This window comes from Nyctereutes procyonoides, unplaced genomic scaffold, assembly GCF_905146905.1.
Source record: "Nyctereutes procyonoides isolate TBG_1078 unplaced genomic scaffold, NYPRO_anot_genome, whole genome shotgun sequence".
NCBI classification, from domain to species: Eukaryota; Metazoa; Chordata; class Mammalia; order Carnivora; family Canidae; genus Nyctereutes; species Nyctereutes procyonoides.
The window spans coordinates 18,490,387-18,514,558 of NW_026575032.1; the positions used below are offsets into that span (position 1 = coordinate 18,490,387).

At 42.8% G+C, this 24,172-nt stretch overlaps 1 protein-coding gene across 3 annotated transcripts in view; it reads right to left on the minus strand.

The window, feature by feature from the left end:
- Nucleotides 1–24,172, minus strand: part of INPP4B (inositol polyphosphate-4-phosphatase type II B) — a 371,833-nt gene that overhangs the window by 6,060 nt on the left and 341,601 nt on the right. For 2 of the 3 annotated variants that reach the window (XM_055317017.1, XM_055317018.1), the window contains one exon: nt 38–1,408. The exons of the other annotated variant lie outside the window; for it this stretch is intronic. In XM_055317017.1, coding sequence (XP_055172992.1) covers nt 1,234–1,408 — 175 coding nt within the window. In that variant the 3' untranslated portion in view covers nt 38–1,233. Of the gene's footprint in view, nt 1–37; nt 1,409–24,172 lie in introns of those variants that run through there. 3 annotated transcript variants of the gene reach the window in all.

Consider the following 24,172-nt stretch of genomic DNA (forward strand, 5'->3'; position numbering starts at 1 on the left):
TTCATGAAACACAGAATAAATAAATATGCTTTATTTGTTCAATGCAGAGTTGCAGCAACAGTCCAAGTAAAAATAACAAAGATTCAACTCTACATTTTTTTTTTCCACAAATGATGATACATCTTACAAAATTAAATCCTAGGCCAGGCCCGATACCATTATTGCCCTCGGAAAGAGATGATTCAAGTCTCTTTGTTCTTAACAGATACTTAAGGTTCAATAAACTCTTTAAATATAAGTTGCTCCGCGATACAGCTTCACTTTAGTTTCATAAATATATCTGCCTTTTTATGACTTTTCCGCAAATTAACTTCTCAGTCTCTTTAAAACACATTAAAATCTACATGTAGCCCTAAGGATGCAGGTTCTAGGAATAAGGCATTTAATTTATTAAGTCTGGCCCTATAGATTTTTAAAGGAAAACGTCTCTATTTTACTCCCATATTTTAGCTGTGCCACGAAGAGAAGAATGGCTTTCCCCACGGCCTGGTCCGAGTCGCCGCTTCAGGAAGGAATGGGGCTCGAGCACAGACGGGACAGAAAGTCACAGGTGCTGAAAACGGCGAGTCGGACACAAACAAGACCTCGGTACAAAGGATAGCAAAGGACTCCGAGAGCCAAATCAACCCAAACGATAGTTACAAACAGGTCAGTTTAATCACAAAACAGAAAGAGCCATTCTCGCCGTGAAATCACTTGACAGGAAAGGGCGAATCGAAGCCAAGACCCAACATAACGAACAGGTCCGGGAACCAAACAGCAGGTCCTATGGGCTGACGGCAACAGTGATATTAGCACAGTGGAGAGAAAGTCTGGAACCTCCCACATCTCTGAGACTCGTCTCAGGGGGTCAGTGCGTTCCTTGTGCAAATTCACTCTTAATTGTTTCTGATAAATTGAATGGGGGAGAGAAACAGGAGGTGCCGAGCTTCAAGCTTTCAGGATTCTGTTCTTTGTCTTAATTCCAAAGACAGTAATTCAAGAATTCTTCTGAGCTACTTAACAGTGGGGGAACACGTTTCCATGAACAAAAGAGCAAAAACAACTCAATGCATAGTTACTTCTTTTCGTAGGTTTTGGGAAAAAACGAACAAAACACTTACAGTTCAAACACTGTTTTCGTTTTTTTTTTTTAAAGTCTGCGAATCTGAAAATGTAGAAATATTACAGCATCGCCCCCGTAATTTAAAGTCCGTTGTCGTTTGTAGAAAAGAAAGGAATGCAACGTGAAACTTATTGGTATTTGGCTAATAGTAATGCAAGACTTAAAATGAGCCACACGACCAGCAGGTGTGAGCTGACGAGCAGCAAGGCGACAGGATAGAAGTGTCGAGAAGTTGGCTTGTTATCGGTCAGACAGCCTGTTTCGGGGTCATCGGATTCACTCAGCGCTCCCTGGGTCTGTCTGCTGTTAAACGGGGAGGGGGGTTGGGGGGAGTCAGGAGAAAAGAAAAGAGCAGAGCATTCACACAGGGCAGAAAGGCACCGCACAAAGCCTGAAACACAGCCCCGTGTTGACACCACACAGCTGTCGCGGGACGAGTTTCTACCCTAGCAGCCCCAAACGCGTCCTGTGCATTTTCCTTACCGTGCGACGTCGACAACTGCATTGATAAACACTCCTTTCGCTTTTTTTTTTTGTGCAAGGAGGAGGAGGGAGACACTAAGATGACATTCACGTGGGTCGACTGCGGACGTACGAGGAGGAGTCACACAGGCAAAGCAGCGTCAACGGACAAGGCTACGTGAATAAAACTAAAATATGGTTCAATCCGCGAACAAATCATCCACGATACACACACCTTGGGGAAGCGGAACGGGAAGCCCAGCCCGCAGGGAGGCCAGCGGCCACGCCTGGCACGTTGGGACACACCGTCTATTGTCGCCGTACCTGCATAACGCGTTTAAAGTCATAAAGATGGTTTATGGAGATGGCCTGGTATCCAACATGAATGAAACCTCCGACACGGCAGCCCCGCCGGCCATACGATCCGTTTAAAACCCGGCTCAGCGCCCTCTGCTCGTTGGGCTCCTGAACCCCGCGCTCCGGGCCCGGCTTGCTTAGACGAGGCCACGTCGCCTCCGAGGGGCTCCTCGGAGAAGAGAAGGTCTTCTGTGTGACTGGAACACGGGCATTGGTCACGGGGCCCCGAGGCCGGCCCGCTGGGGCCGTCTGCGTAGGTGCCGGCTCATCAGTCCCAGAGCTTCCAGGGCTGACTCGCTCTCAGCTGTCGGGGCCCAGTTGTGAGGCCTCCAGGGGTGGAAGCGGAGCGCGGGGGGCTGCGTGGCTTAGCCGGAGGCCCTGCCCACGAGGCCCCGCGCCCCCCTGCGCGCTCGGGCTCTGAGCCCGGCCCTGGCCGTGGGCCGCAGCCGTCGGGATGCTCGGAGGCCCTCCCTGCTGCCAGCCTCAGACCGACCACGCTGTGCCGGCCCCGGGGCTTCCTTGCTCTTTGCCAAGACCTAAGGGCCACGCGGCCGGTGGCTAAGCGGAGTAGAAGCCTACCTGAAAGGAGGGCGGTTAGTCTGGACTCGCGTGGTTCCTACAGTCAGGGGCCCGACCGACCCCGTTACTTGGTCGACGTTCTATGGAACGTTGGGTGGCAGCAAGCAGCAGGCTTGGAAGAAGTGGTATCTTTTTATTTTTTAAAGATTTTATTGATTGGCTTATGAGACACAGAGAGAGAGAGAGAGAGAGGCAGAGACACCGGCAGAGGGAGGAGCAGGCTCCATGCCGGGAGCCCGACGTGGGACTCGATCCTGGAACCCGAGGATCGCGGCCTGGGCCCAAGGCAGACGCTCAACTACTGAGCCGCCCAGGCGTCCCGAGAATTGATATCTTTGTGATTAAGAGAAGCTTCCTCGCCCAATATTAGCTCTCTAGGATCTCTCACGTTGTGTCCTGTCCAGTTTAAGATGAAGGTTCTCTGCAGCAAACCTGAACCTTGTCGAAACCTGGTGTCCTCCCCCACGTTCCTTGTTAGCCGAGAAGTACCATCTCCTACATCGACTCCCTCCCCCCCACACGTATCTATCAACCAAATCATAAATGTCACATTCTGATTACAAATTTAGGTGCAATATTAACCACAATCTATCCATATAAGGGTAGAGAAATATTCTCCCCTTCCTAGTGGGGCCCCCTGTGGATGGGCCCCGGACGAGGAATACAGTCCTGGCCAAAGTACGTCGAGGGGGTTTGGTGAAAGTCCTTAACCCGAATACAGGGGATGAATTTATACCGGATGGCTTTTTTTTTTTTCTTTTTCTTCCCAAACCACTGCCAGAGCACATTTAACATTTTCCAGTCTGTTTGCTGAGTAGGCCTGAGAAGTGAAAAATCACTAAATGAAAAGGCCGTGGTGTTTTGTTTTCTTTCTGGAAGGATAGCTCTATAATTGAATTACTTTATTGTTTACCGGCTTCATTCCCTGGAGATCGGAGTAACCCATTAAAAGCGCCCCACACGTAATGATTCTCTCGCTCGGCTGCAGTCCAAAGCAACACGGCCTGTGCGGCTGCCCCCGAACGTACGGCTCGAGCCCCCCGACCAGGTCACGACCACAGGCTCACTTCCTCGTGACCACAAGTGAGTTCTTGAGCACTCTGCACGCGTAAACCAGAAAGGACGTGTTGAGCAACGACATTAGTGATTGTCTCACCAGCAGGGCATGAACAGTAACTGGTTAGCGGCCTTGCAAGGGCCCCGGCCATCCAGGGTCTGGAGGTCCCCCCGGGGCACCTCACGCCGTTGTCTCCACCGGACGTGGGACACCATCCGTCGTTTGAGGGCAGTTACGGAATCTGCAGGATAGAAAATGATCTTTTTCTCTCTCGAGAGACCTGTCCAAGCAATCACTGAAAAACAGGTAAAAGGGAATGCCTCACTTTTACATTCACCACTGCCCACGGGAGGAGGCGTTTCCTTAAATAAACCGGATCGGCGTGGCTCCACGACAGCTGCGCTTCCCCCTCCTCCCGTCGCGACCCGAGCACCCGCCGCGCCCTCCCCGGCCACCCATTGCCAAAAACAAAGGTGACGCACGTCCTCGCTTCCCCTGCTGGTGAGCCGTCCCCGAGGAGCCTTGCCTGTTTGCTCTTTCATTCCTTCAGCCACGTCAGCTCCTTAGGCTCCCTCAAAGCAGAAATCCCAATTAAAACAGACTCGAGAGACATCCCCTTGCGACCGAGAGCTGACATCCTCTCCTGCCCTGCTGGAACGAGAGCACCCCACGCCCGCGCAGCCAGGGCTGGGCCTGGGCACACCAGCTTGCAGTCCTGAGCCAAGGCCCCGAGCCAGCACCGCCCGGAGCCCTCTTGGGCCCGCATTCATCCAACGATTGGCCTTACAGGGCACCGTGTATGAGGCCCTGGCTTTCTGGATGCGTCAGACTCTCAGGCTGGCAGATCTGTGTAAAAATGAGCGCGACGTAGGTCTGACATCAATAAGGACTTTGAGAGCAGTGCAGAAACCATAGCAGCACTGAGTCTCAGAGGCCAGGGCGACCGGAGGAGCCCTTCAAGGTGAACTGCACGCCCTGCAGAGGGGAAACCCAACGCCAAGGCCTTGCCTGTGCTCCACAACAGCAACTGCAAGGCCCGGATCCGGAGAACGGAGCTACCCCGCTTCACGGTTTGCTGCCTCTACGGTAGTTTGATCAAATAAGGGGAGAGGGACCTCTTGTTTTCAGGTCACGAGGCCCGTGACGTCTACAACTCGGAATACTCTTAAATGTCAAAGTATCTTACCAGAGTTTTCCAAAAGTTTAATAATTTAATGATTTTAATTAATCATTCGAACATTAAAAGTAACATTTCCAGGACTTTTAAGAAACTGTGCAACTATTTAAATACAGGGCGAGTTTTATTTTTTTTTTAAATGTTTATTTATTTATGATAGTCACACAGGGAGAGAGAGAGAGAGAGGCAGAGACACAGGCAGAGGGAGAAGCAGGCTCCATGCACCGGGACCCCGACGTGGGATTCGATCCCGGGTCTCCAGGATCGCGCCCTGGGCCAAAGGCAGGCGCCAAACCGCTGCGCCACCCAGGGATCCCCAGGGCGAGTTTTAATAAGACTGTCAACAGCGGGATCGTTTCCAGGGGCCTAGAAGCAAGAGGAGCCTTTTGTGGCCCCTGGATCACGGGCCGCATTTAAGATGGTCTCTTCCTTCTAACTGAATTTCAGAATCTAATTCAAAATACATTATGTAGATGATAGGAAAAGCCCCTAAATGAAGAAATTACTCTGAAGACGTAACGCTGTGTCACTGCTCGGAATGCCTGGGTTACCTAGAGGTTTCTAATCATCATGGACCAGTGTGGTGTGAAAGACAGAGCAGTATTCAAGAAAAAAAAAAAAAACAAAAAAAAACTCAAAGGAAGCGGGAGTCCTCCCCGTAGGCCACTGCATGCATCTCCAGACGGGACGTGTTTTGGGGGGAAGGGGCCTGTTATGACGCAGAGGACACCAGGCCCTGATAACAGAGGTGCTAGTGAGCTTGGGAACCTGGCCCGTCAGAGGAGCACCCCATGGGCTCGGGGAAGAGGGAACTGTATGGTTAAGAGACTGATTTCAGGGGCGCCTGGGGGGCTCAGTGGGCTGAGCGTCCGCCTTGGGCTCAGGTCATGGCCCGGGGTCCTGGATGGAGCCCCGGTGTCCGGCTCCCCGCTCAGTGGAGAGCCTGCTTCTCCCTCCCCCTCTGCTCTCGCTGCTTGTGTTCTCCGTCCCTCTTTCAAGTAAGTAAATAAAATCATCAAAAAAAAAAAAAAAAAGGGTGTTGATGTCAAAGACTCAAAGGTTCTCTAGTGTAAAGTCTGGGCTACCGTGGGGGGCAGAGGGAGTGCGTGGAAGTGGGACAAAGGTCTCCCAGTGTCCTGTCCCACCACGGCCACGCGGCTCCAGAGGCCGTCTCTTATGCATTTCTTACAAACAGTCAAACTGGTCCGGGTTATTCTCTCCACGGGCTCAAAAGGGGTCCCAAAACTTGCTCCAGTGGCACACAGGGGATTTTTTTCCATCTGTCCAGTGGAAAAGCCATATCCCTTTCACTTTATGACCGGGCTCCTCAAGCACAAGTTTTCTTGCTCCTCTCGGAAAGTGGCAGGTGTGATTTCCTGCTAGTTGTTCCATTAGGTGAAGTGGCTCCAAAGTGACTTTCATCTCTACCTTCCTGTGACTGAGTCTATTCAAACACGGCTGCAGGACCCTAGAGATGCTGTTTTTTCCCTCACTAATACAATAGGGGACAGTTCAGTAAGAACTGGCGGAGGCAGGGAGCAGAAATCAAAGAACGCCAAGCATGCTGACGTTGTGTTTGGTCTCGAAAGGTGTTCTTACTCCTTCTTACCTCTTTACAGAATGTTTAAAAAAAGAAATGTGTCTTATTCAGCCACACTGAGTTAATTTCTCCCTCGTATCACAAGTCACAATCTGAGCCAAAGGGAGACGCTCAACCCCTGATACCCACCCAGGGATCCCAATATATATATATATATATATATATATATATATATATATTATATATATATATATTTTTTTTTAAGAAAAAGAGAAAGGAGGAAGAAGGATGTAATGAGTATAACTGCTTCCATCAGATGATTATCAGAGAACCGATTCCCATTTTGTCTTAGAATTTTAGAAAGAAGAATATTATTAAATCAAGATACTTGGATGCGAGGTCCAGAAAGAAATACTATAAACGATTAAAGGACTGAAGGAAAAAGCTTACGAGGAGGTGTTGAAGGCTCCTCTTATTTGGGTAAGAGAAGTTCACTAAATCCTGGCGTATCCACTTAGGCCTCTGCATAGCAAGGCCAATACAGTACTCTGGATGCCTTCCAAAACCATTTCCTGGAGGACTGTTATGGAATGAAAGTCCAGCTGCATCCCAGCTGCCCAAAGCTTGTCAAAATAGCAGTGGTGCTTGTCCACCGCAGGGAGGTGGAAATATTTTCAACTGCTCAGCCCTGAGACTGAAACTCCTGAGTCTCAAGGAGAAAGTTGAGCTATACCCTTCGGCTCCACACTCCGTTGGGTTTCCCAGGTTTGGGTCCCCTCCCGCCACTGCCGGGCCCATGCTATCGCAGTCAGCTGAATGAATCCTGCCAGCCTTTCTCAGGGGCCGTGTCCTGCGTTTGGTCTTTCTCGTTGCATCTGAAATGGACAGAGTTGGCTATGAACCAGCTCAACCTCAGACACCACCATTCCTTGTGCCGTGCGTTCCCGGACATTCACTCTAGCCCGCTCTTTGGACAGGATCCTCCAGAGGTATCCACTTGGTTTTTGTCTCTGGCACTGTTGGGAGCACTCATCACCTTCTCCAGGAGAGTACATTCTCTTTTTTTGTCCCACCTTCCAATCTTTTCCCATTTTTATTTCCCGATTTTCCCTTTAGTCTCACCATCCCCTGCAAAACGGTACAAGAGGAGGATGCTACAATCCAGGTTATCAACTCCTACAAGTGAAAGCTTATGAAATTCCCAGGAAAGAGAGTAAGGTGAATTCGGGAATCTTAGAGTTCAGTTTTTGGATACAAGTGCATGGCTAACACCGGTAATACTTACATAACTTTGAAAAAGGCAGACTACAAAATACGAAATACCAAGGAAGAATAACCTCAAGGCGTAACTTAACATAGTTTACATATATTATCATTAATCCCTGCTACAGAGATTCAAAAGCAAGGAACGACTTCTTACCTCTTAGAGAAATAGACTTTTGTGATGGACAGTGAAGGCTGCATAGAATTTCAGTGGCTAGAAATTAGGTGAGGTTGGGTGAATGTAGATAACAAGAAAAGGCATGAAAATGAGAGTGTCAGGTGCACTTGGGAAGGTGCACATAGCTCATAGTCTGCTTCGGTTACAGCAAGGAAATCAATAAAGGTAAGAAAATTAAACTTAAAAGAAAGTTAATTTTTTTTCTTTGTCGCTTACGTATTTTAGGCGTTTGCTAAAATAAACACACATATTTTTTTGCAGTGAGAAATTCAACCGCATTGCGCATTCAACCGCATTTTTAAAAGAAGGTGGGGCTATTTCACAAGTGTTTGTGGTTGACAGCAAAAACTTAGACCTTATTCTCTAGAAGGTGGGTGGGCTCACGAACAGCAGACTGGAGAGATTAGCTAAGTGCCGTAGCACCGCATGAAGCCGCAGGAGAAGAGCTTTAGGAAGGAGACTGGAAGATGGGGAATGGGAGGAAAGAGCATAATTAAGAGACTACAAGCAGTGGTTCGGGTGAAAAGTTAAAAATCTGGAGTAAAGCAAAAGAAATACAGATGAACGAGAGGCCGTACCTGAAAGACGGGGGGTGGGGGTGAATCAGCATCCTGGGGAACCCACCTTCTGTGAATGCTAGACAGAGGTAGCAATTATAAGAGCCAGGAGAGAGTATTTGATCTTGGATACATTTTTTTTCCCCTTCTCTGTCTCCTTCTGTAACTACACTGATGCAGACAATCAGACTGAGTCTAAGGACTCATCATTTCTGACACTTGCAACAATTTTCTACAATAATTCTTGAGATGGCTGTGTGTTTGCCAAATAGGGGGCTATCTGGGAGGGCACAGAATATCGCTCAGAGCCGACTGCGGTAATTGCTTACAGTTAACTTTTTTGATTAAAATAAAAAAAATGCGTCAGTAGTTTCACTGCAGTAGAACCAAGGGGAATTCTTAGACACCACAGTTTTTTTTTTTTTTCCTATCTGTTTGGTTCATGCTTTGTTGCACTTCAGTCAGAAATCACATTCTGTATCGACTCTCTTCTGTTCAACGGGAGTAAGACACAAAGACACAGACCTTAAAAAAGGCTATTGTCCCCCTTCTTTTGTCTTGTTTAGGGTCCCTCTAATTTGCTAAAACTTGCTCAACTCAGACTGTTGGAGCCTAGAGGGATCTCAGAGATCACCTGGTCCAACCTCTTCATTTCTCAGGTGAGAAGGCTGAGGCCTCCAGAAGAGAACTAGGATCTCTGTGGGGCACAGAACAATTAGGTTAATGATATTTTTCAGCTCTCACACAATGAAATAGGACTTCCTCTCAGGCTCCATCCCTAACAGAGAGAAAGAAGTCACTTTCTCACTCCTCAGATTTTATGCATTGTGAAGTGTCCAGCACATTCCTACAAGGAAAGGTTCTCAGGGTTGAGAAGAAGAGGAGCTGCATACCATGCATACGGCTCATCCTGACCTCTCTGTTCTTCAGCAATCCACATGGCATTTTACTTCCTTTTTTTCTAGATAATTATGGTTGTGGAATTAGCATTTCTCAACCTGCTGCTACAGCTGCTATTGCTCCAACTTACAAACCACTGGGAATTCCAGGAAAAAAGAAAATGAATGAATGGATTCATATAACACCGATTCACAAAGTTATCAGCTAAGCTCATAGAATGTTAGTAATAAAAGTCACCATTTATTGAATACTATTTCCCAAAGGCCCATCACTTTACCCTAATATCTTCAACCTTCATACTATTACTGTAAGGTAAATACAAAGAACCTTTTTGCAAAAGGGAAACCTCAGAAATCTCCAAGGTTACATCAGCAATAAGGGGTAGAGATAGAATTTGAATCCGATTCCTTCTGGCTCCTAAATCTGTGCTCTTAATAATTGCTATACATTCTTTTCTACGTTCTGCAGTTTGCAAGAAACTGTGAAGATCATAGAACCTCCACACATGGCCTTACAGTCTACATAGGAAACTTCAAAATAATCAGAATAATCAGGGAAAGGGATAGTATTTTGTTGTAAATGAAATAAAGTTTTCGAATCGAAAGAGTTTTTAAGTGTGATCTTGGGCTTAGGTGAGCACACATCCCAGGGTGCCCAGGGTAGCTCTGGCTTATGCCTTTTGCCCCAGCAGGACTTAGGTGGAGGGAAGGAGGGTTAAAGCGTGTACTATTAAAAAGAAAGACAAGGAAAAAAAAAAACAAGGATATGTGTGTGCTTGCTGTTTGCACTCTGTTGCATGTTGGCTGAATAAGTGTGTAGAGTTATGCATCTACGAGAGGAGAATGGGAGGATGAGTGGAGGAAAGGGGATGGGCTGACACTGCAAGATGGTATGATTTTACATGGTATACTTGGATTTTAGAAAGATCAGTTTAAAAATACTCTGTGTGTGTGTGTGTGGGGGGGGTGCCTGGTGGCTCATTCAGTTAAGCATCTGACTCTTGATCTCAGCTCAGGTCTTGATCTCAAGGTTGTGGGTTCAAGCCCTGTGCTGGGCTCTGCGCTGAGTGTGGAGCCCACTCAAAAAACAAAAACAATACTGTGTAGACTGAAGTAGGGAGATTGGAAGCAGAAAAGCCAGTGAAGAGGATATTGACATAATTAAGGAGTGAGGCAAATAGGACAGGACCAGCATGACAGAGAGAACTCGTCAAAGCCAAAAGACACGTTGAGGGAAAGGAATGGCAGCGTCCCAGTCAACAGACAAGTAATTAAGACGTGCCTAATTATTTACGACTACGTTGTCCCCAGCTACGAGACACTACCCTCACGGACACTGAGAGGACAACAGAAATCGCCTTAATGCACTCATGAAGCTTTGGAGCTAAGTGACAGCAAACTGAGATAATGGTACATGCTACCAAAAAAGGTTTTCTAGTAATCCGAAAAAAAAAAAAATCATGGTAGAAGTGTATCATATGGCACAGAAAAAAACATAGGCAACCGAAAACTTTTTCCTTTTTTCCAAAAACTGTTTTCATATGCTATTTAACGTCAGCAAAATAGTATCACATCACGATGAATTGTGTTAACTCAGTTTTGTTGGTTTCATTTTATGTAATTTGTCCAAACGGACAAGTGCAATTGATTTATAGTTGTGTCATCAGAGCTAAAGGCGTAGGGAGTTTATCCCTGGTCTTGAGTTTGAGTATATATATATATATATATATATATATATATGCAAAATGATACTAAAAACAGTTTATGTCAGAAAGGAAGAGATGCAATCATTATTTCTTCTTAAGGAGGTTAGTGCAGGATTCGGGATTGAGAAACACTGTCTAACGCAAATAGGATTGTTATTTACATCACTGGCTTTGACAAGGAGGCGGTTACCCATGATGTGCAGCCCAACATTTTAAGTGGTCTGGTTGACTGGGAGTCAAATTGAAAGGACAGGAGGAAAATACTCCTGGGATTACAAAGTAACAGTAGCAGCTGAGACCACATCAAGAAGTGTATATCGTGTATAACGAACTCTGAAGAACATAAAATGAAGAAATACAAGCAATAACACCCAGCCGTATAAGCTATGATTGATACTCAAGACTTCGTACAATAGCTACACTTGGCTAAAATATGAGTTTTGTGGTTATGTGGTAGACCTGACATATATTTCTTTCCAGAAAGGTGAACAGATGAATGGGCAGAAATTAATTTTATGGCCAATATATAAATGATAATTTGCAAGATTTATTAAAAGACAAAGTACCAAGAAATATGGAAGACAATCCAGATGTCATATCTAATTACTCCAGACCATGAATCAATCAGCAAAGGTCCATGGGTCATATCCACGTGACGTCCCATTGACTTAAGAGTCAGTTTTGTGAGTTTTTGCCAGGTAGTGGTGTTGAGCTCCTAGGCCACATGGCTAAAAATACTTTTTGTTCTTTTAATCCCTTTTACTAAGTAAAAGGCAGTCATTTCTTGAAAATTAGCTTCCAAGAAATTTGTTTAGGGGATCATGAAGAACTGGCTTTGTGAAAACAGTTAATCTAGTAGTAACCTAAGATTCCTATACACAAGTATGAAGCCAAAATGTATTAGGACACTTATCCTTTTGTTTTAAGGATTGTATCTTAATGGATTCCACTCTAGTAAATCAGGGATTAGCTGTTACACTCCTGACCTTAGAATACTTCCCATTGAGAATGATTAATAAAAAGTAAATGGTCAATTAAAATCCAAAATACAGATTATTAGCCTATACATTCCTGTAATTGTATAATGCATCCGTTTTAAAAAAATTCTCAGCGGATACCATTGTACATAGTATACAGTAATTCTATATCCAGATACAGCAGCACGGTGTTTATACACTGGAGCGTCCGACAATCCTAGGCTTGAATCTGGTTTTGCCTCTTGCTGCCTATGTCACTTGGACAGGCTATATTTGGCCAAACTCTCACTTTGTCATGTTTCCAATGGGGATGATAATAGTATTGTTCTCGATAGGTTAACCACACACACAAAAACAACCACGCACACAGATAGTGTATTTAGCATGCCTTGCATAGACTAAGTACTCAATAAATGGTGGCTGTTATTATTGGTGTCACACATAATTGAATTATACTGAGTAAATGATAATGAAATAATCTACAAAATCTCTCTATTAGTGGCGAATGAAAAATATACAGTGTAACACAATTATCTTAATAAAAGTTATAATCCACAGTAGTGATTTCAAAAAGAGTACTTAACCATTATTTCTAATAATATTGTATTGTTATGATTTATATATACTAACAATGCGTATAGATCGGAGTCGGATGGGCTGTTGAACAGTAGGATACTTTTTAACCAAAAGATGTTTTACTTGTAGAATATTGCTTTCTTGCTTTTATTATTACACATCTAATGATGCTTATTTTTCTTATTTTTCTATTTCACACTTAATATAATCATACGCAGCACAAAAGAACTGTCATTCAATCTTAAAATTCATCTTAGTCTACCTGAAATTATCATTTAATTCTGATGTTGTTTTGTTATAATACTTTCAATCAAAAACCGTTAAAATATAGAGAGATTTTTGCTCACATATTTGTACCTTGAATAATTATAAATATTCAATCTCTTATCATTGAGATAATGATAGAGAAATTTAAGGCAAACTAAACTATTAAAATGCATAATGATTTCTAAGGGGAAATGAGGTTGCTCTTTTATTATTAAAATAGCTTACATATTCCCTAGGAATTACTTATTTAAAATTTTTTTCTCCAGAAATTGCTACCTGATTGGTTAAGTATAACCCATGTTGTTCTCCTATGTTAATAAATAAAGAGCAATTGCATATAGCCATAAATTAAAACAAGTCCATAGGATTTTTTTGTCTTCCCTCTACTTTCATAAATGGGCGTGCATTTATAAAACAACAATCCCCTGAAAAATTGTACAGTCGGGAATACATTGAACATTTTCATTAAATATTCTTTTTGAGTACAATGCCTTTATTTTATCTACCGGCCAAAATTTGCTGCACTTAAATTGCCCAGTGTGCTAAGACAGACTTGCCCGTATTGTGTTCCATATGCAGTGTTAACAAAAGTCAATTTTCTTTCTGAAAGAATTTTTATAAGACTTTCACATATAAAAGGGGGGTGGCTCTTGGGAGCTGAAAGCATGCTACTTCTTGGGTGTAAGCAGTTATTTCTCAGGTATTCATGATTATTCATTGAAATGTATACTTCGGTTTTACTCGCTGTTTATTACTTATTAATACTTTGACATTAAGTCCTATAAGACGTATTGCGATATTCTGTGATAGTCTGAGGAGATATAGCCGAGAAAAACTTCCTTTCTTCTTGGAACACTTATTTAATTAACATCATTAAAATAACTAGTATTCAGAGGAACATGAATTAGGAATTGCTGCCCTACAAGAGTTCAGAAAACAAACATACAGGCTAATTAGAAAACTAAACCATTTACTCACATTAATAATTCTGACAAAAATGTATTATTCTTACATACATATATTTAGATCAGATGCCATTTTATCTTGATTTTAATCTGATATCTTTAATTTTAATCTGGATAATAGCCCAATCTTCTTTTCACCTGGTATTGCATGAAATCCAAGACTGACTTAAATGCATATACATCTAGAGCCTATCACAAAGGAAAGCAATGTGACTAATATTATAAATTATAAATAAGATATAGATATAATCTATAGATATAAAATATAAATAAAGATAATACCACTGCTCTCATTTCTCTGTCTCTTTTTTGGATAAAGTATGAAAGGACACACTACACTGAAATAATATATCGTTTTAACTTTTCTAGAAACAATATTCAAACTTTTCTTGATCAAGAATACATTATTGGGGCTCCTGGGTGGCTCAGTCTTTAGCGTCTGACTCTTGATTTCAGTTCGGGTCTTTTTTTTTTTAAGATTTTATTTATTTATTCTTGAGAGACAGAGACACAGGCAGAGGGAGAAGCAGGCTTCCTGGTGGGAGCCCGCTGCAGGACTTGATCTCGGGACTCCAGTATCACGACCTGGGCCAAAGGCAGAAGATGCTCAACTGTTGAGCCACCCAGGTGTCCCTCAGTTCAGGTCTTGATCTTAGGGTTGTAAGATCAAGTCCCTACTCAGGCTCTGTACTCGGCATGGAGCCTGTTTAAGATTCTCTCTCTCCTTTCTCCCTTTGCCTCTCCTCCACCTCTCTCTCTCCCTCTTAAAAAAAGAAAAAAATTAAATTAAATTTAAAAAGAATAGACTATTATATCAGAGCCCCATCATATTTAAAGGGCTTTCAAGTATTTTAAAAAAAAGTCCCTTAAAACAATTTTTTGTTATTCTTTAGATCCATATTTTTAAGAATATGATTTTATTACTTTTTTTTTAAAGATTTTATTTATTTATTCATGATAGTCACACAGAGAGAGACAGAGAGGCAGAGACAGAGGCAGAGGGAGAAGCAGGCTCCATGCAGGGAGCCCAACGTGGGATTTGATCCTGGGTCTCCAGGATCGCGCCCCGGGCCAAAGGCAGGCGCCAAACCGCTGCGCCACCCAGGGATCCCGATTTTATTACTTTTATTGTGCTAACTAAGCATTGCACACTCCACTTTGGAGAACACCTATAGATATACACATTTCCAGGAGACAAGTCATGTACAAATAACTTACTTTCCCCAGAATTTCTATAAATGCTGTATAATCATTCTTCTTTGTAAACAAGCATGGGAACTCTATTGGTGAGTTTTAAATGCAGTTGTTGGAAAGGAAGGCTCCTTTCAAGTAGGAGTATTAAAAAAGGAGGGCTCTGGCAAATGGGAACCATATGGTACAAAGCAAAGAGCAGCAGAGGAAGTGTTGGGGGAACAGGTTGTGGGCTTGGTGCTCCGACAAACCCGTGGCGTGTACTGCAACTTACCTAGACTTAACTGAAATGTTTTTCGGGAGGATTGCCCTAGATACTCTGTACGTCTGAAGTCTGAGCTGCCTCAACATCGCCATCATTTACTGTACAATTCTAATTCAAAATTTCTACCTCTTCATCACTCACCACGTACCAGGCGTTGCATTAGATGCTAAAAAGATGAGTAAGGATTGTTTTAGGCTTCAGGGCTCAAAGACTAGAGGGAGGAAGTATATCTAAATCAATACGAATATGGAGATCTCACAATGGATGTCAAGAAGGTAACACTCAAGCATAGAGAAAGGAACCGTGAGGCAACACATAAGAGATGTCATTTGAGGTAGACCCTATAAGTATGTGGCAGCTTAATAGGAGGGGGTAGAAGCACTGCAGAGGCAGATGGAGTGTGCACTGGGCGATGTCTTTAAGGACCTGGGGGGTTTGTTGGTAGGAAAAGGGATACAGAGAGAGAGAGAGAGGCCAGGAGGGCCAGGGTCATGTGACAGACCACTGAAGAGTAACTAAGCAAGTAGGGGGTTGACCAGATGTCTGCTCTTTTTTCTTTTCTTTTCTTTTCTTTTCTTTTCTTTTCTTTTCTTTTCTTTTTTCTTTCTTTTCTTTTTTCTTTTTTTCTTTTCTTTCTTTCTTCTTTCTTTCTTTCTTTCTTTTCTCTCTCTCTCTCTTTCTTCCTTTCTTTCTATTTATTTGAGAGAGAGAGAGAGAGAGAGAGAGAGAGAGCACACAAGGCAGGGGAAAGGGAGAAGTAAACTCCCTTTTGGGCAGGGAGCCTGACATGGGGCTCAATCCCAGGACCCTGTGATCATGACCTGAGTGGAAGGCAGATGCTTAAACAACTGAGCACCACCGGGGACCCCTGGATTTCTGTTTTGAAACATGAATCTTGGCAGCTACTCAGAGGGTGAGCTTCCAGAAGGCAGGAAGAAGGAATCTGGTGAGAAATGGTAATGCTTACTCTCAGGCAGACACTATGTGGATGCTGACATTCTGTGTTGTTATCAGAGAGGAAATCTGTTCGTTTCTACTGGTCTTTTTTTTTTAATATATATTTTATTTATTTATTCATGAAAGACACAGAGACAGAGAAAGGCAGAGACGTAGGCAGAGGGAGAAGCAGGCTCCACGCAGGGAGCCTGATGTGGGACTCGATCCTGAGACCACGGATCACACCCTGAGCCAGGGGCAGGTGCTCAACCGCTGAGCCATCAGGTGTCCCCATTTCTACGGGTCTTGGTGCCAGTGCTGGTATTTTGTTAGGAAAAACGAGAAATCGGTCTCAGAGTCTTTGTCCTAATAGCAGACCACCACATCCTCACATAAATAAAGGTTACAATTATACCTATAGTCTTGACCCAGCTTCTCAAAAAATACTTTAGATAGGCTTGAGCATTTAACTCAGAATTTACCTGAATCCTTCCATTTCTCTTCCAAGAATCAAGGAAGAGATAACTCAGACCTAGAAAATTGCAGGAGTACAGTGAATTACTAACTGCCAACCTTTCTACCAGAAAGGGAGAAATGTTGCGACAAGAATCCAAATTCAGGTCTTTCCTGTGTCAATTTTTACCTCTGACATAAGGCTTTAACCACCATTCTCTCATTCCCTTGACGCTTAACGTATTCCTGGTAGAATTCTGGCCTATAAAATGTATAAGTAGGCAAAATCATTCATTCATGTCCCCAGAATGTAATTTAGTGCTTTAGTAATAAAATACTAAATGATGCCTAGGACAGCCATATGAGTGAAGGTGTCTTCCTAAAAGCCTAAATGGTTTTAGGGAGATACTTGGACACTGGAGACATCTGTTCTCTTTTCTTAGAAATATTTTATGATCCTAATTAACATATCACTAAATGTATTTAGTGATATATTATCGTATATCATACAAGTTTGCCTTCACATTTTTTTTTTCAGATAACCTTGCTGACACTTTTAGGCATTCATTTGGAAACTTCGGATGGCAATGTTGTTCTATAGGTCATTAAAAAACCCTCTGATCACGCTACACGCCGTTCTGTTCTGTTCTATTATATGCAAAGAAAATACAAGAAGACCTGGCTGACATCTCCATGCACATGATTCAATGTAAATAATATGCTAATCCACAGCACCCTGCTTTTCACCTGTTTCTGTAGAGCTGAATGCCTTCAGAGCGGTATCAGGAAGCGCCCACTACTGTATCTGCACGCTTCTATATGCACGTATGAGAGAATCACTGCTGCAAGTTCAAGTTCATTACAGCCTCATTTCAAGTTCCATCTGGGAATTAAACTTAAATTGAGACTGAAATGGATTTTTGTTATCCCTATTGTGCTGGTTAGGGGAGATGGCTCATGATGATAGGAGAGTGATGGTGTCTGGGGAAGACTACACAGAGTTTGGGATAGTTTACACCACACACACACACACACACACACACACAGAGTAATCTAACACTCACATATTTCCACAGACAGTCCAGAGAGTCCTTTTTTTTCTTTTATTGAGATCCGACTTAATCGTGAGTATCTGCTTGCTTGGATTAAGGCTTTGCAACATTTATTTTAATATTTTCTGATCCATTACTAAAACCAGTGCTGTGATTATAAGAGGCTGGGTAATCACAAAGGACTCCTAAATCATGCTTAAATATATCCACAGTCCGAAAATGACATCGTTGGGCATGAAGTATTTAGGAGATGGAGATAATACTATACATGAGGGATGCAATCTTTATTGGGTACCCTCTGTAAAAAGGGAATAGATGGTCTCTAAGCCTGTGTTGCCTTATTTAGAACAATCTGTTCCATTGAACTAGAATGGATACTTCAAAGTCAGCTAATTTTAACCATCATCATTAGCTAAAGATCGCCTACTAAGCATTTTAGAAGAGTGACCACAAGTGTGCGCATGAAACCATTCACTAGTTTGAACCTTCTAGATTTTTTTTTTTTTGCCCTATTAGTTCAATAAATGTTTCTTGTGGACCTACTCTGGGCATTTCTAATTGCAAGTCACAGGAACCATGGGGCTAATGATACTGCATTTATTTTCAAAAGGATAGTGCATTAAAGTTGGTTTGATGGCTAAATAGACCACTGTTAATATTGACAATCACGGATTCCTAAGAGACACCTAAAAGAGGATTCAAACTCTGCAACCTTTTTGTCACATATAAGGACACACTTGACTCTGAAGTAGAGATGGACTCTGGACTTTACAGACAGTAGAAGCCGTGGTAGATACAACTGCCAACCCCGAATTCATAAAATAAAGCAGGTCTTTGTCAAGCAGGAAAGCTATTTTCTATCCTTTCTCTGATTTTTATATATGCTTTAAGGCTAGTTGAGATCATGCTCATTAAATTCTTTAAAAGAAAAAAAAACAAATTCTTTAAAAGAGTACAAAAAGGGGAATTACAGAAGTATTTAAGTTGACCAAAGGGACCTATCCTTTCTCTGATTTTTATATATGCTTTAAGGCTACTTGAGATCATGCTCATTAAATTCTTTAAAAGAAAAAAAAATAAATTCTTTAAGAGTACAAAAAGGGGAATTACAGAAGTATTTAAGTTAACCAAAGGGACCTTACTATGCACATTATATTCTGGGTCATCAGGATTAGCAATAAAGTGGTCATTTCAAATTAGAAGTGTTATAAAAAGTATTTGTTGAATGTTGTGTAAATTCTTTTTTTTTCAAGATTTATTTAGTTATATATATATAAAAAGATTTGTTTAGTTATTTATTTGAGAGTGCATCTGCATGTGGGAGGGAGGGGCAGAGGGAGAGAGGGAGAGAGAAGCAGACTCCCTGCTGAGCGCAGGAACCCACACAGGGCTCAATCTCCCGACCCTGGGATCAGGACCTGAGCACAAATCAAGAGCCAGAGACGCCACCCAATCAACCAAGGGAGCCACCCAGGCGCCCCTAAATCTAATTTTCTATAAACGTTTCTTTCTTATTCAAAGTTTCATTCTAGGGGGAAGTCCTGTGAATCCTTTAACCATAACAACCGCCACCACAACAGAAGCAATTAGTCAATGAGTAGTTTAGGAGCTGGAAATGCTTTCTTGTAAATGAGAGCGGCTAAAACTATGAACAGTGCTCCCTGAGTACATTTGACTTACAGAAAAATCAGCCTCCAGAAGACACACTGTTAAACGGGTATCTCCCTTCTGCAAAATGCTAAACTTTCAAAGAGACCTTTGATTAGGAGATGAGATGCAACGGCTTATGGCACAGAGACCACGTAAACTGAGCAAGAGGCTGGGGAACTGTAAAAATGTAATCTAAGGAAGTGATGGGAAGGCGGAGAAGGTGAGCCCCAAGGACTTTGGAGTCCCAGGCCAGCCTAAGCTTCAGATCCCAGGAGGAAGCTATTATTGGATGTTTTGGTCCCTAATAAAGTGCCAAAGGTGACCGGGAACCGCTTAGCCCAAAGGCACACAAAACGTCCTACAAGGAAACGAAGAGCCTCAGGTACTAGACTGGTGACTAAATCTGCAGGGCGTTGGTAATGTCAATACATCACGTCCGCGGTCGTGACAGGCTGCCCTGACGGAGGGGAAACCTGCTGTCCTCGAGCCTCTGGAAATCCGAACAATACTAGTGACAAGAGGAAATGGAAGAAACAAGTCAACGTGGAGCTGTAAAAATGCAATTGAAATGCCCCTTGTCGTCCCGTCCCGGTTTCCCAAAGGCCCTGAAGGCTCTGATAGGAAAATTTTCTCATCCCTCACTTGTCAACCGCACAGATGATGGAGGGGCGAAAGACACGAAGTTTTCCTCTTAAAGTTTGTGATGTTCTGCGATGTCAGGGTACCCATATCCACACTGACAGGCACCACGGAGATAACTAATTACAGATGGAAACCTATAAATACATCATCGCATAACAAACCAACAATTAGGAAATGTAGCACATTTCACAGGAACTTCTGTAATGATAAAAATATTCGTTTTTATGATGAGGATGTTAAAAACCAACCGTAAAATCTTTCCATCTGCATTATTTTTATCTGTCTGCCTTATTCTAAAGTTAAAGAAAATCAGGGCAGCCTGGGTGGCTCCGTCGGTTAAGCCTCGGACTCCCGATTCCGGGTCAGGTCAGGATCCTTGGATCGAGCCCCGCATCGGGCTCTGTGCTCACTGGGGAGTCTGCTTGAGATTCTCTCTCTCCCCCTCCGTCTGCCCCTCCTCTGCTCACATCCTCTTTCTTCCTCTTTCTCTCAAATAAATCGATAAATCCTCAAAAAATATTTAAAAAAATGAAGTTACAGAAAATCAACCTAAATTCCTGATTGGCTGCCACTTACAAAATCTATTATTCTTCCTTTTCAGTACTGGTGAGTGATCAAAGGTGAGAACGAAAGCGAAGAATCTTTCAAGTAACGGCTGAATTTATCTATTTCCACTTAAGATTCAAAAAAGGCAAAATCTCAGTAGCTATTCCAGAAGTGAAAGACAGTTTGACACATGCAATCCCGGTGCGGGACTTGAAATTAAGGGGTCAGTCGGTACTGACATGGGTATCAGCAAAGACTCCTAAGCCAAACCAGAAATAAATCTGCCTAGAAATGCAGATTATGGAAATTCTTCCATAGTCACAGGGAGAAAAATGAAGGCATAAAATCTGGAACTCGTAATATTCCATTACTGACGCTTCTATCAAAATGTGCCTTCTTCTTCCCTCGTGTGGTGCTGTTTTTCCTTCTTATTGAACATTTATCTAGAATCCAGAGTACCTAAGATTTAATAGGAATTTAAAAAAATATATATTCTTTTCGGCCCATTATTCCTCAAGACTCCATTCCAATGCCCCAGGCAAAGGGAGCGTCAGAGGGTCTTGGCCTCCTGTGGACACCTGGAGTACGTTCTGGATCTAACCAGATGGCATCCACCATATGCAGCCCCGCATGTATTTGTGTGCGTCTTGTCTGTCCTACCAGACTGGCGTTATTTTAGGACAAAGAACATATTTTATGTACGTAACGTGCCTTATCCTAATGAATCATACATAAAAATACCATTTGAGTCAAGGTCCCTCCAGAGAGCCAGGCGTTGCTCTTTCTGATACTTGGGCCGTATCCTAGGCTAGTTACTCAAGAACTAAATGCATTTGATTACAATGGATTGTGCCTCAGCCTCAGCAAATCCACGAAGCTCATTAGCACCACAGAGATTTAGAGTAATAGTTATTTGTACACCGATTGGATCTTTTAATCAGTTTATATACAGACTTGAAAATTAGGACCGATTCTGATTCTTGGCCTCACTCAGATAAAAAACAATCCCTCATTTTCACAAATGGTTTTTAAAATGAACATCATTGTATCATTGCACTATTATTTCTCAGATTGTGCCCTTTTCTCTCTCTCTCTCTCTTTTTATTTTTTTCCATAGAGTATCTTTGAGGAAGCTATTTTAGATGCAATCTGTTCTTTGTTCCAACAGCACATAGTAGAACAACAGGCTAGATACGCTCCGGTTCAATATTACGTTTAAAGCACAGCAGAATTCATAGACGACTCTTGCCTAACAACCAGGATGAAATACTCAAGACAAGAAACGTTTGAGATTTAAAAAAATAAAATACAAATCCTAAAATGGAATTCTATTTTGCAGAAGCATATTTTTTTTTTATTGCTGAGACATTTTGATCCCATATTAAAACCAGCGGGGAGGCTCTTGGGCAGAATCAGCTTGTGATGATCTGCTGCAAGATACCTGGTTCTAACACGGCTTTCCCTCCTTCCGGGAATAAAGGGTGCGGTGCAGGTTAACTTGGGTTGAGCAGTGATGGTGTTCACCGGTCTGGAGAGGAGGCCTAGTAAAATATAAACTAAGGGGAGAGATTAGGTTTTTGATCGAGTCACAGATTTCTAGCCCCATGTCTTGCCTGCCTCAGTCTGACCAAACCGGCCACAAAGGGGAAAAGTGCAGGTTGGTTAGAATCACCTGGATACCCACGTGTTCGTGGAGGGATCGGGGCTCCTAAACGTGGATACTCACAAAAGCTGCTTCTCTAGTTTTCCTTGAGGTCATTGCTTTCTCAGAGAACATGACTTCAGAAAGTGATCTGCTTTTAATACTTACTGTCCTTATGTCTCAATCTTAGCCTCTAGCAAAACACACTGAAATTTTTTTTTTTGATATTTGGTTCATGTAATGTAATGTTTATTTTTGAGTCATGAAGAGAAAGTCTGAGGTTTAATGACATTCCTTGTTGGAAATTAGCAGCTAAGGTTTGTAAAAATGATTGTTTATAGGATACAAAAAGGACTGACCAAAGGCAATTTAAACTCTAAAAATCAAGTGTTTGACTGATATTTGTTCCTTAAAAAAAAAAAGAAAAGAAAAAAACAGATCACATTGCTTACTGTATCCACCCAAAGGTATAGATTTTAATGACTAGGAAAGCTTCTGTGAACTCTAACTCAATATCGAATGGTTTTGTCCACCATTTGCATTAAAGAGGAAACAAACACTCAAGATACCCAGTGATGTCAATGGATCACCAAAAATCACCCCTACCAGAAGAGCTTCTCTGAATTTAAGGTGCCAAAATATAACACTGAACTTGGATAATTTCACAGATATGTACTGCCAAATAGTTTCAAAGTCTCTTGTGGGTGGAATGTATCCTTCTTTGCAATTTTCCTGTCTGGTAATGATATCAATTTAAGACGACCTTCTCTCTGCAGCCCTAAAAGTGACCGCACAGTCCCTCCAACACCTGTGGGAATTAAATGCTCCTTATCTAGGTTTCCAAAAGCAGTTTATATATAATATCATAAAAAAAACTTAAGCCATAATTCTTTATTTGTGTGTGATTCTCTCCCAATAGGCTTTGAGCTTCTTCAGGACAAGAACACATCATATTCACATAAATGAATTTTCCTTTCCTTTCCTTTCCTTTCCTTTCCTTTCCTTTCCTTTCCTTTCCTTTCCTTTCCTTCCCTTCCCTTCCCTTCCCTCCTTTCCCTTTCCTTTCCTCTTTCCTTCAAAGATTTTATTTATTTATTCATGAGAGACACAAAGAGAGGCAGAGACACAAGCAGAGGGAGAATAGGTTCCCTGCAGGGAGCCCGATGAGGGACTCGATCCCAGGGCCCCAGGGTCATGCCCTGGGATGAAGGCGGATGCTCACTACTGAGCCACCCAGGTGTCCTTCTTTCTTTTTCTTTTTTTTAAAGAAGGGAGAGAGAGAGAGAGAGAGAGAGAGAGAGAGAGAGAGAATATGTCAGGCTCCATGCCTGGATCTCATGACCCTGAGATCATGACCTGAGCAGAAACCAAAAATTGGATGCTTAACCAACTGAGCCACCCAGTAATTCCAAAATGAAGCATGGTTCTTGGTAGATAATAAGCATTCAAAAATTGCTTCCATCTTTGAAGTAAGAGAATATTCTGAGCCATCTACTCCTTATGGTGAATGAAATACTTTTTAAAGAAATAATTACAATGAAAAAATTTTTAAATAAAAAAAGAATTATGGTCAACCATGGTCGGCCTATGCAGGCCCCACGTTGCAGAAAGAAAAGCACAGTCATCATCATGCTGTAAATCTGGCCTCTGTGGTGGTAAGTGTAGGCCTCTGAGGACAGATGGCTGCGCCCCAAAGATGACATAACCTAGAGTTAGCTCAGGGGTCTAGCCTCGCCCTTCACTTTCCCATCCCTGTGCTTGGGCCTTCATGAGGTAAAAGGCATCCTGTTCTCCTTGACATCCTTGTGCTGCTTGTTCAGTGGAGAACCAAAAGAACTAAACGCAGCCCAAAAGGTCTTTCTCACCAATTTTCAAACTTGGTCAAGACTCTGTGGTCTTGGAGCACCTGGTGGCTCAGCAGTTGAGCGTCTGCCTTCAGCCCAGGTCGTGACCCCGGGGTCCCGGGATCGAGTCCCGCATCGGGCTCCCGCATGGAGCCTGCTTCTCCCTCTGCCTGTGTCTCTCCCTCTCTCTCTGTGTCTCTCATGAATAAATAAAATCTTTTTTTTAAAAAAGAAAAAAGCACAGACAAAACGTAAGACGGCTCGATTGTACCACTTCCTTGCTGTG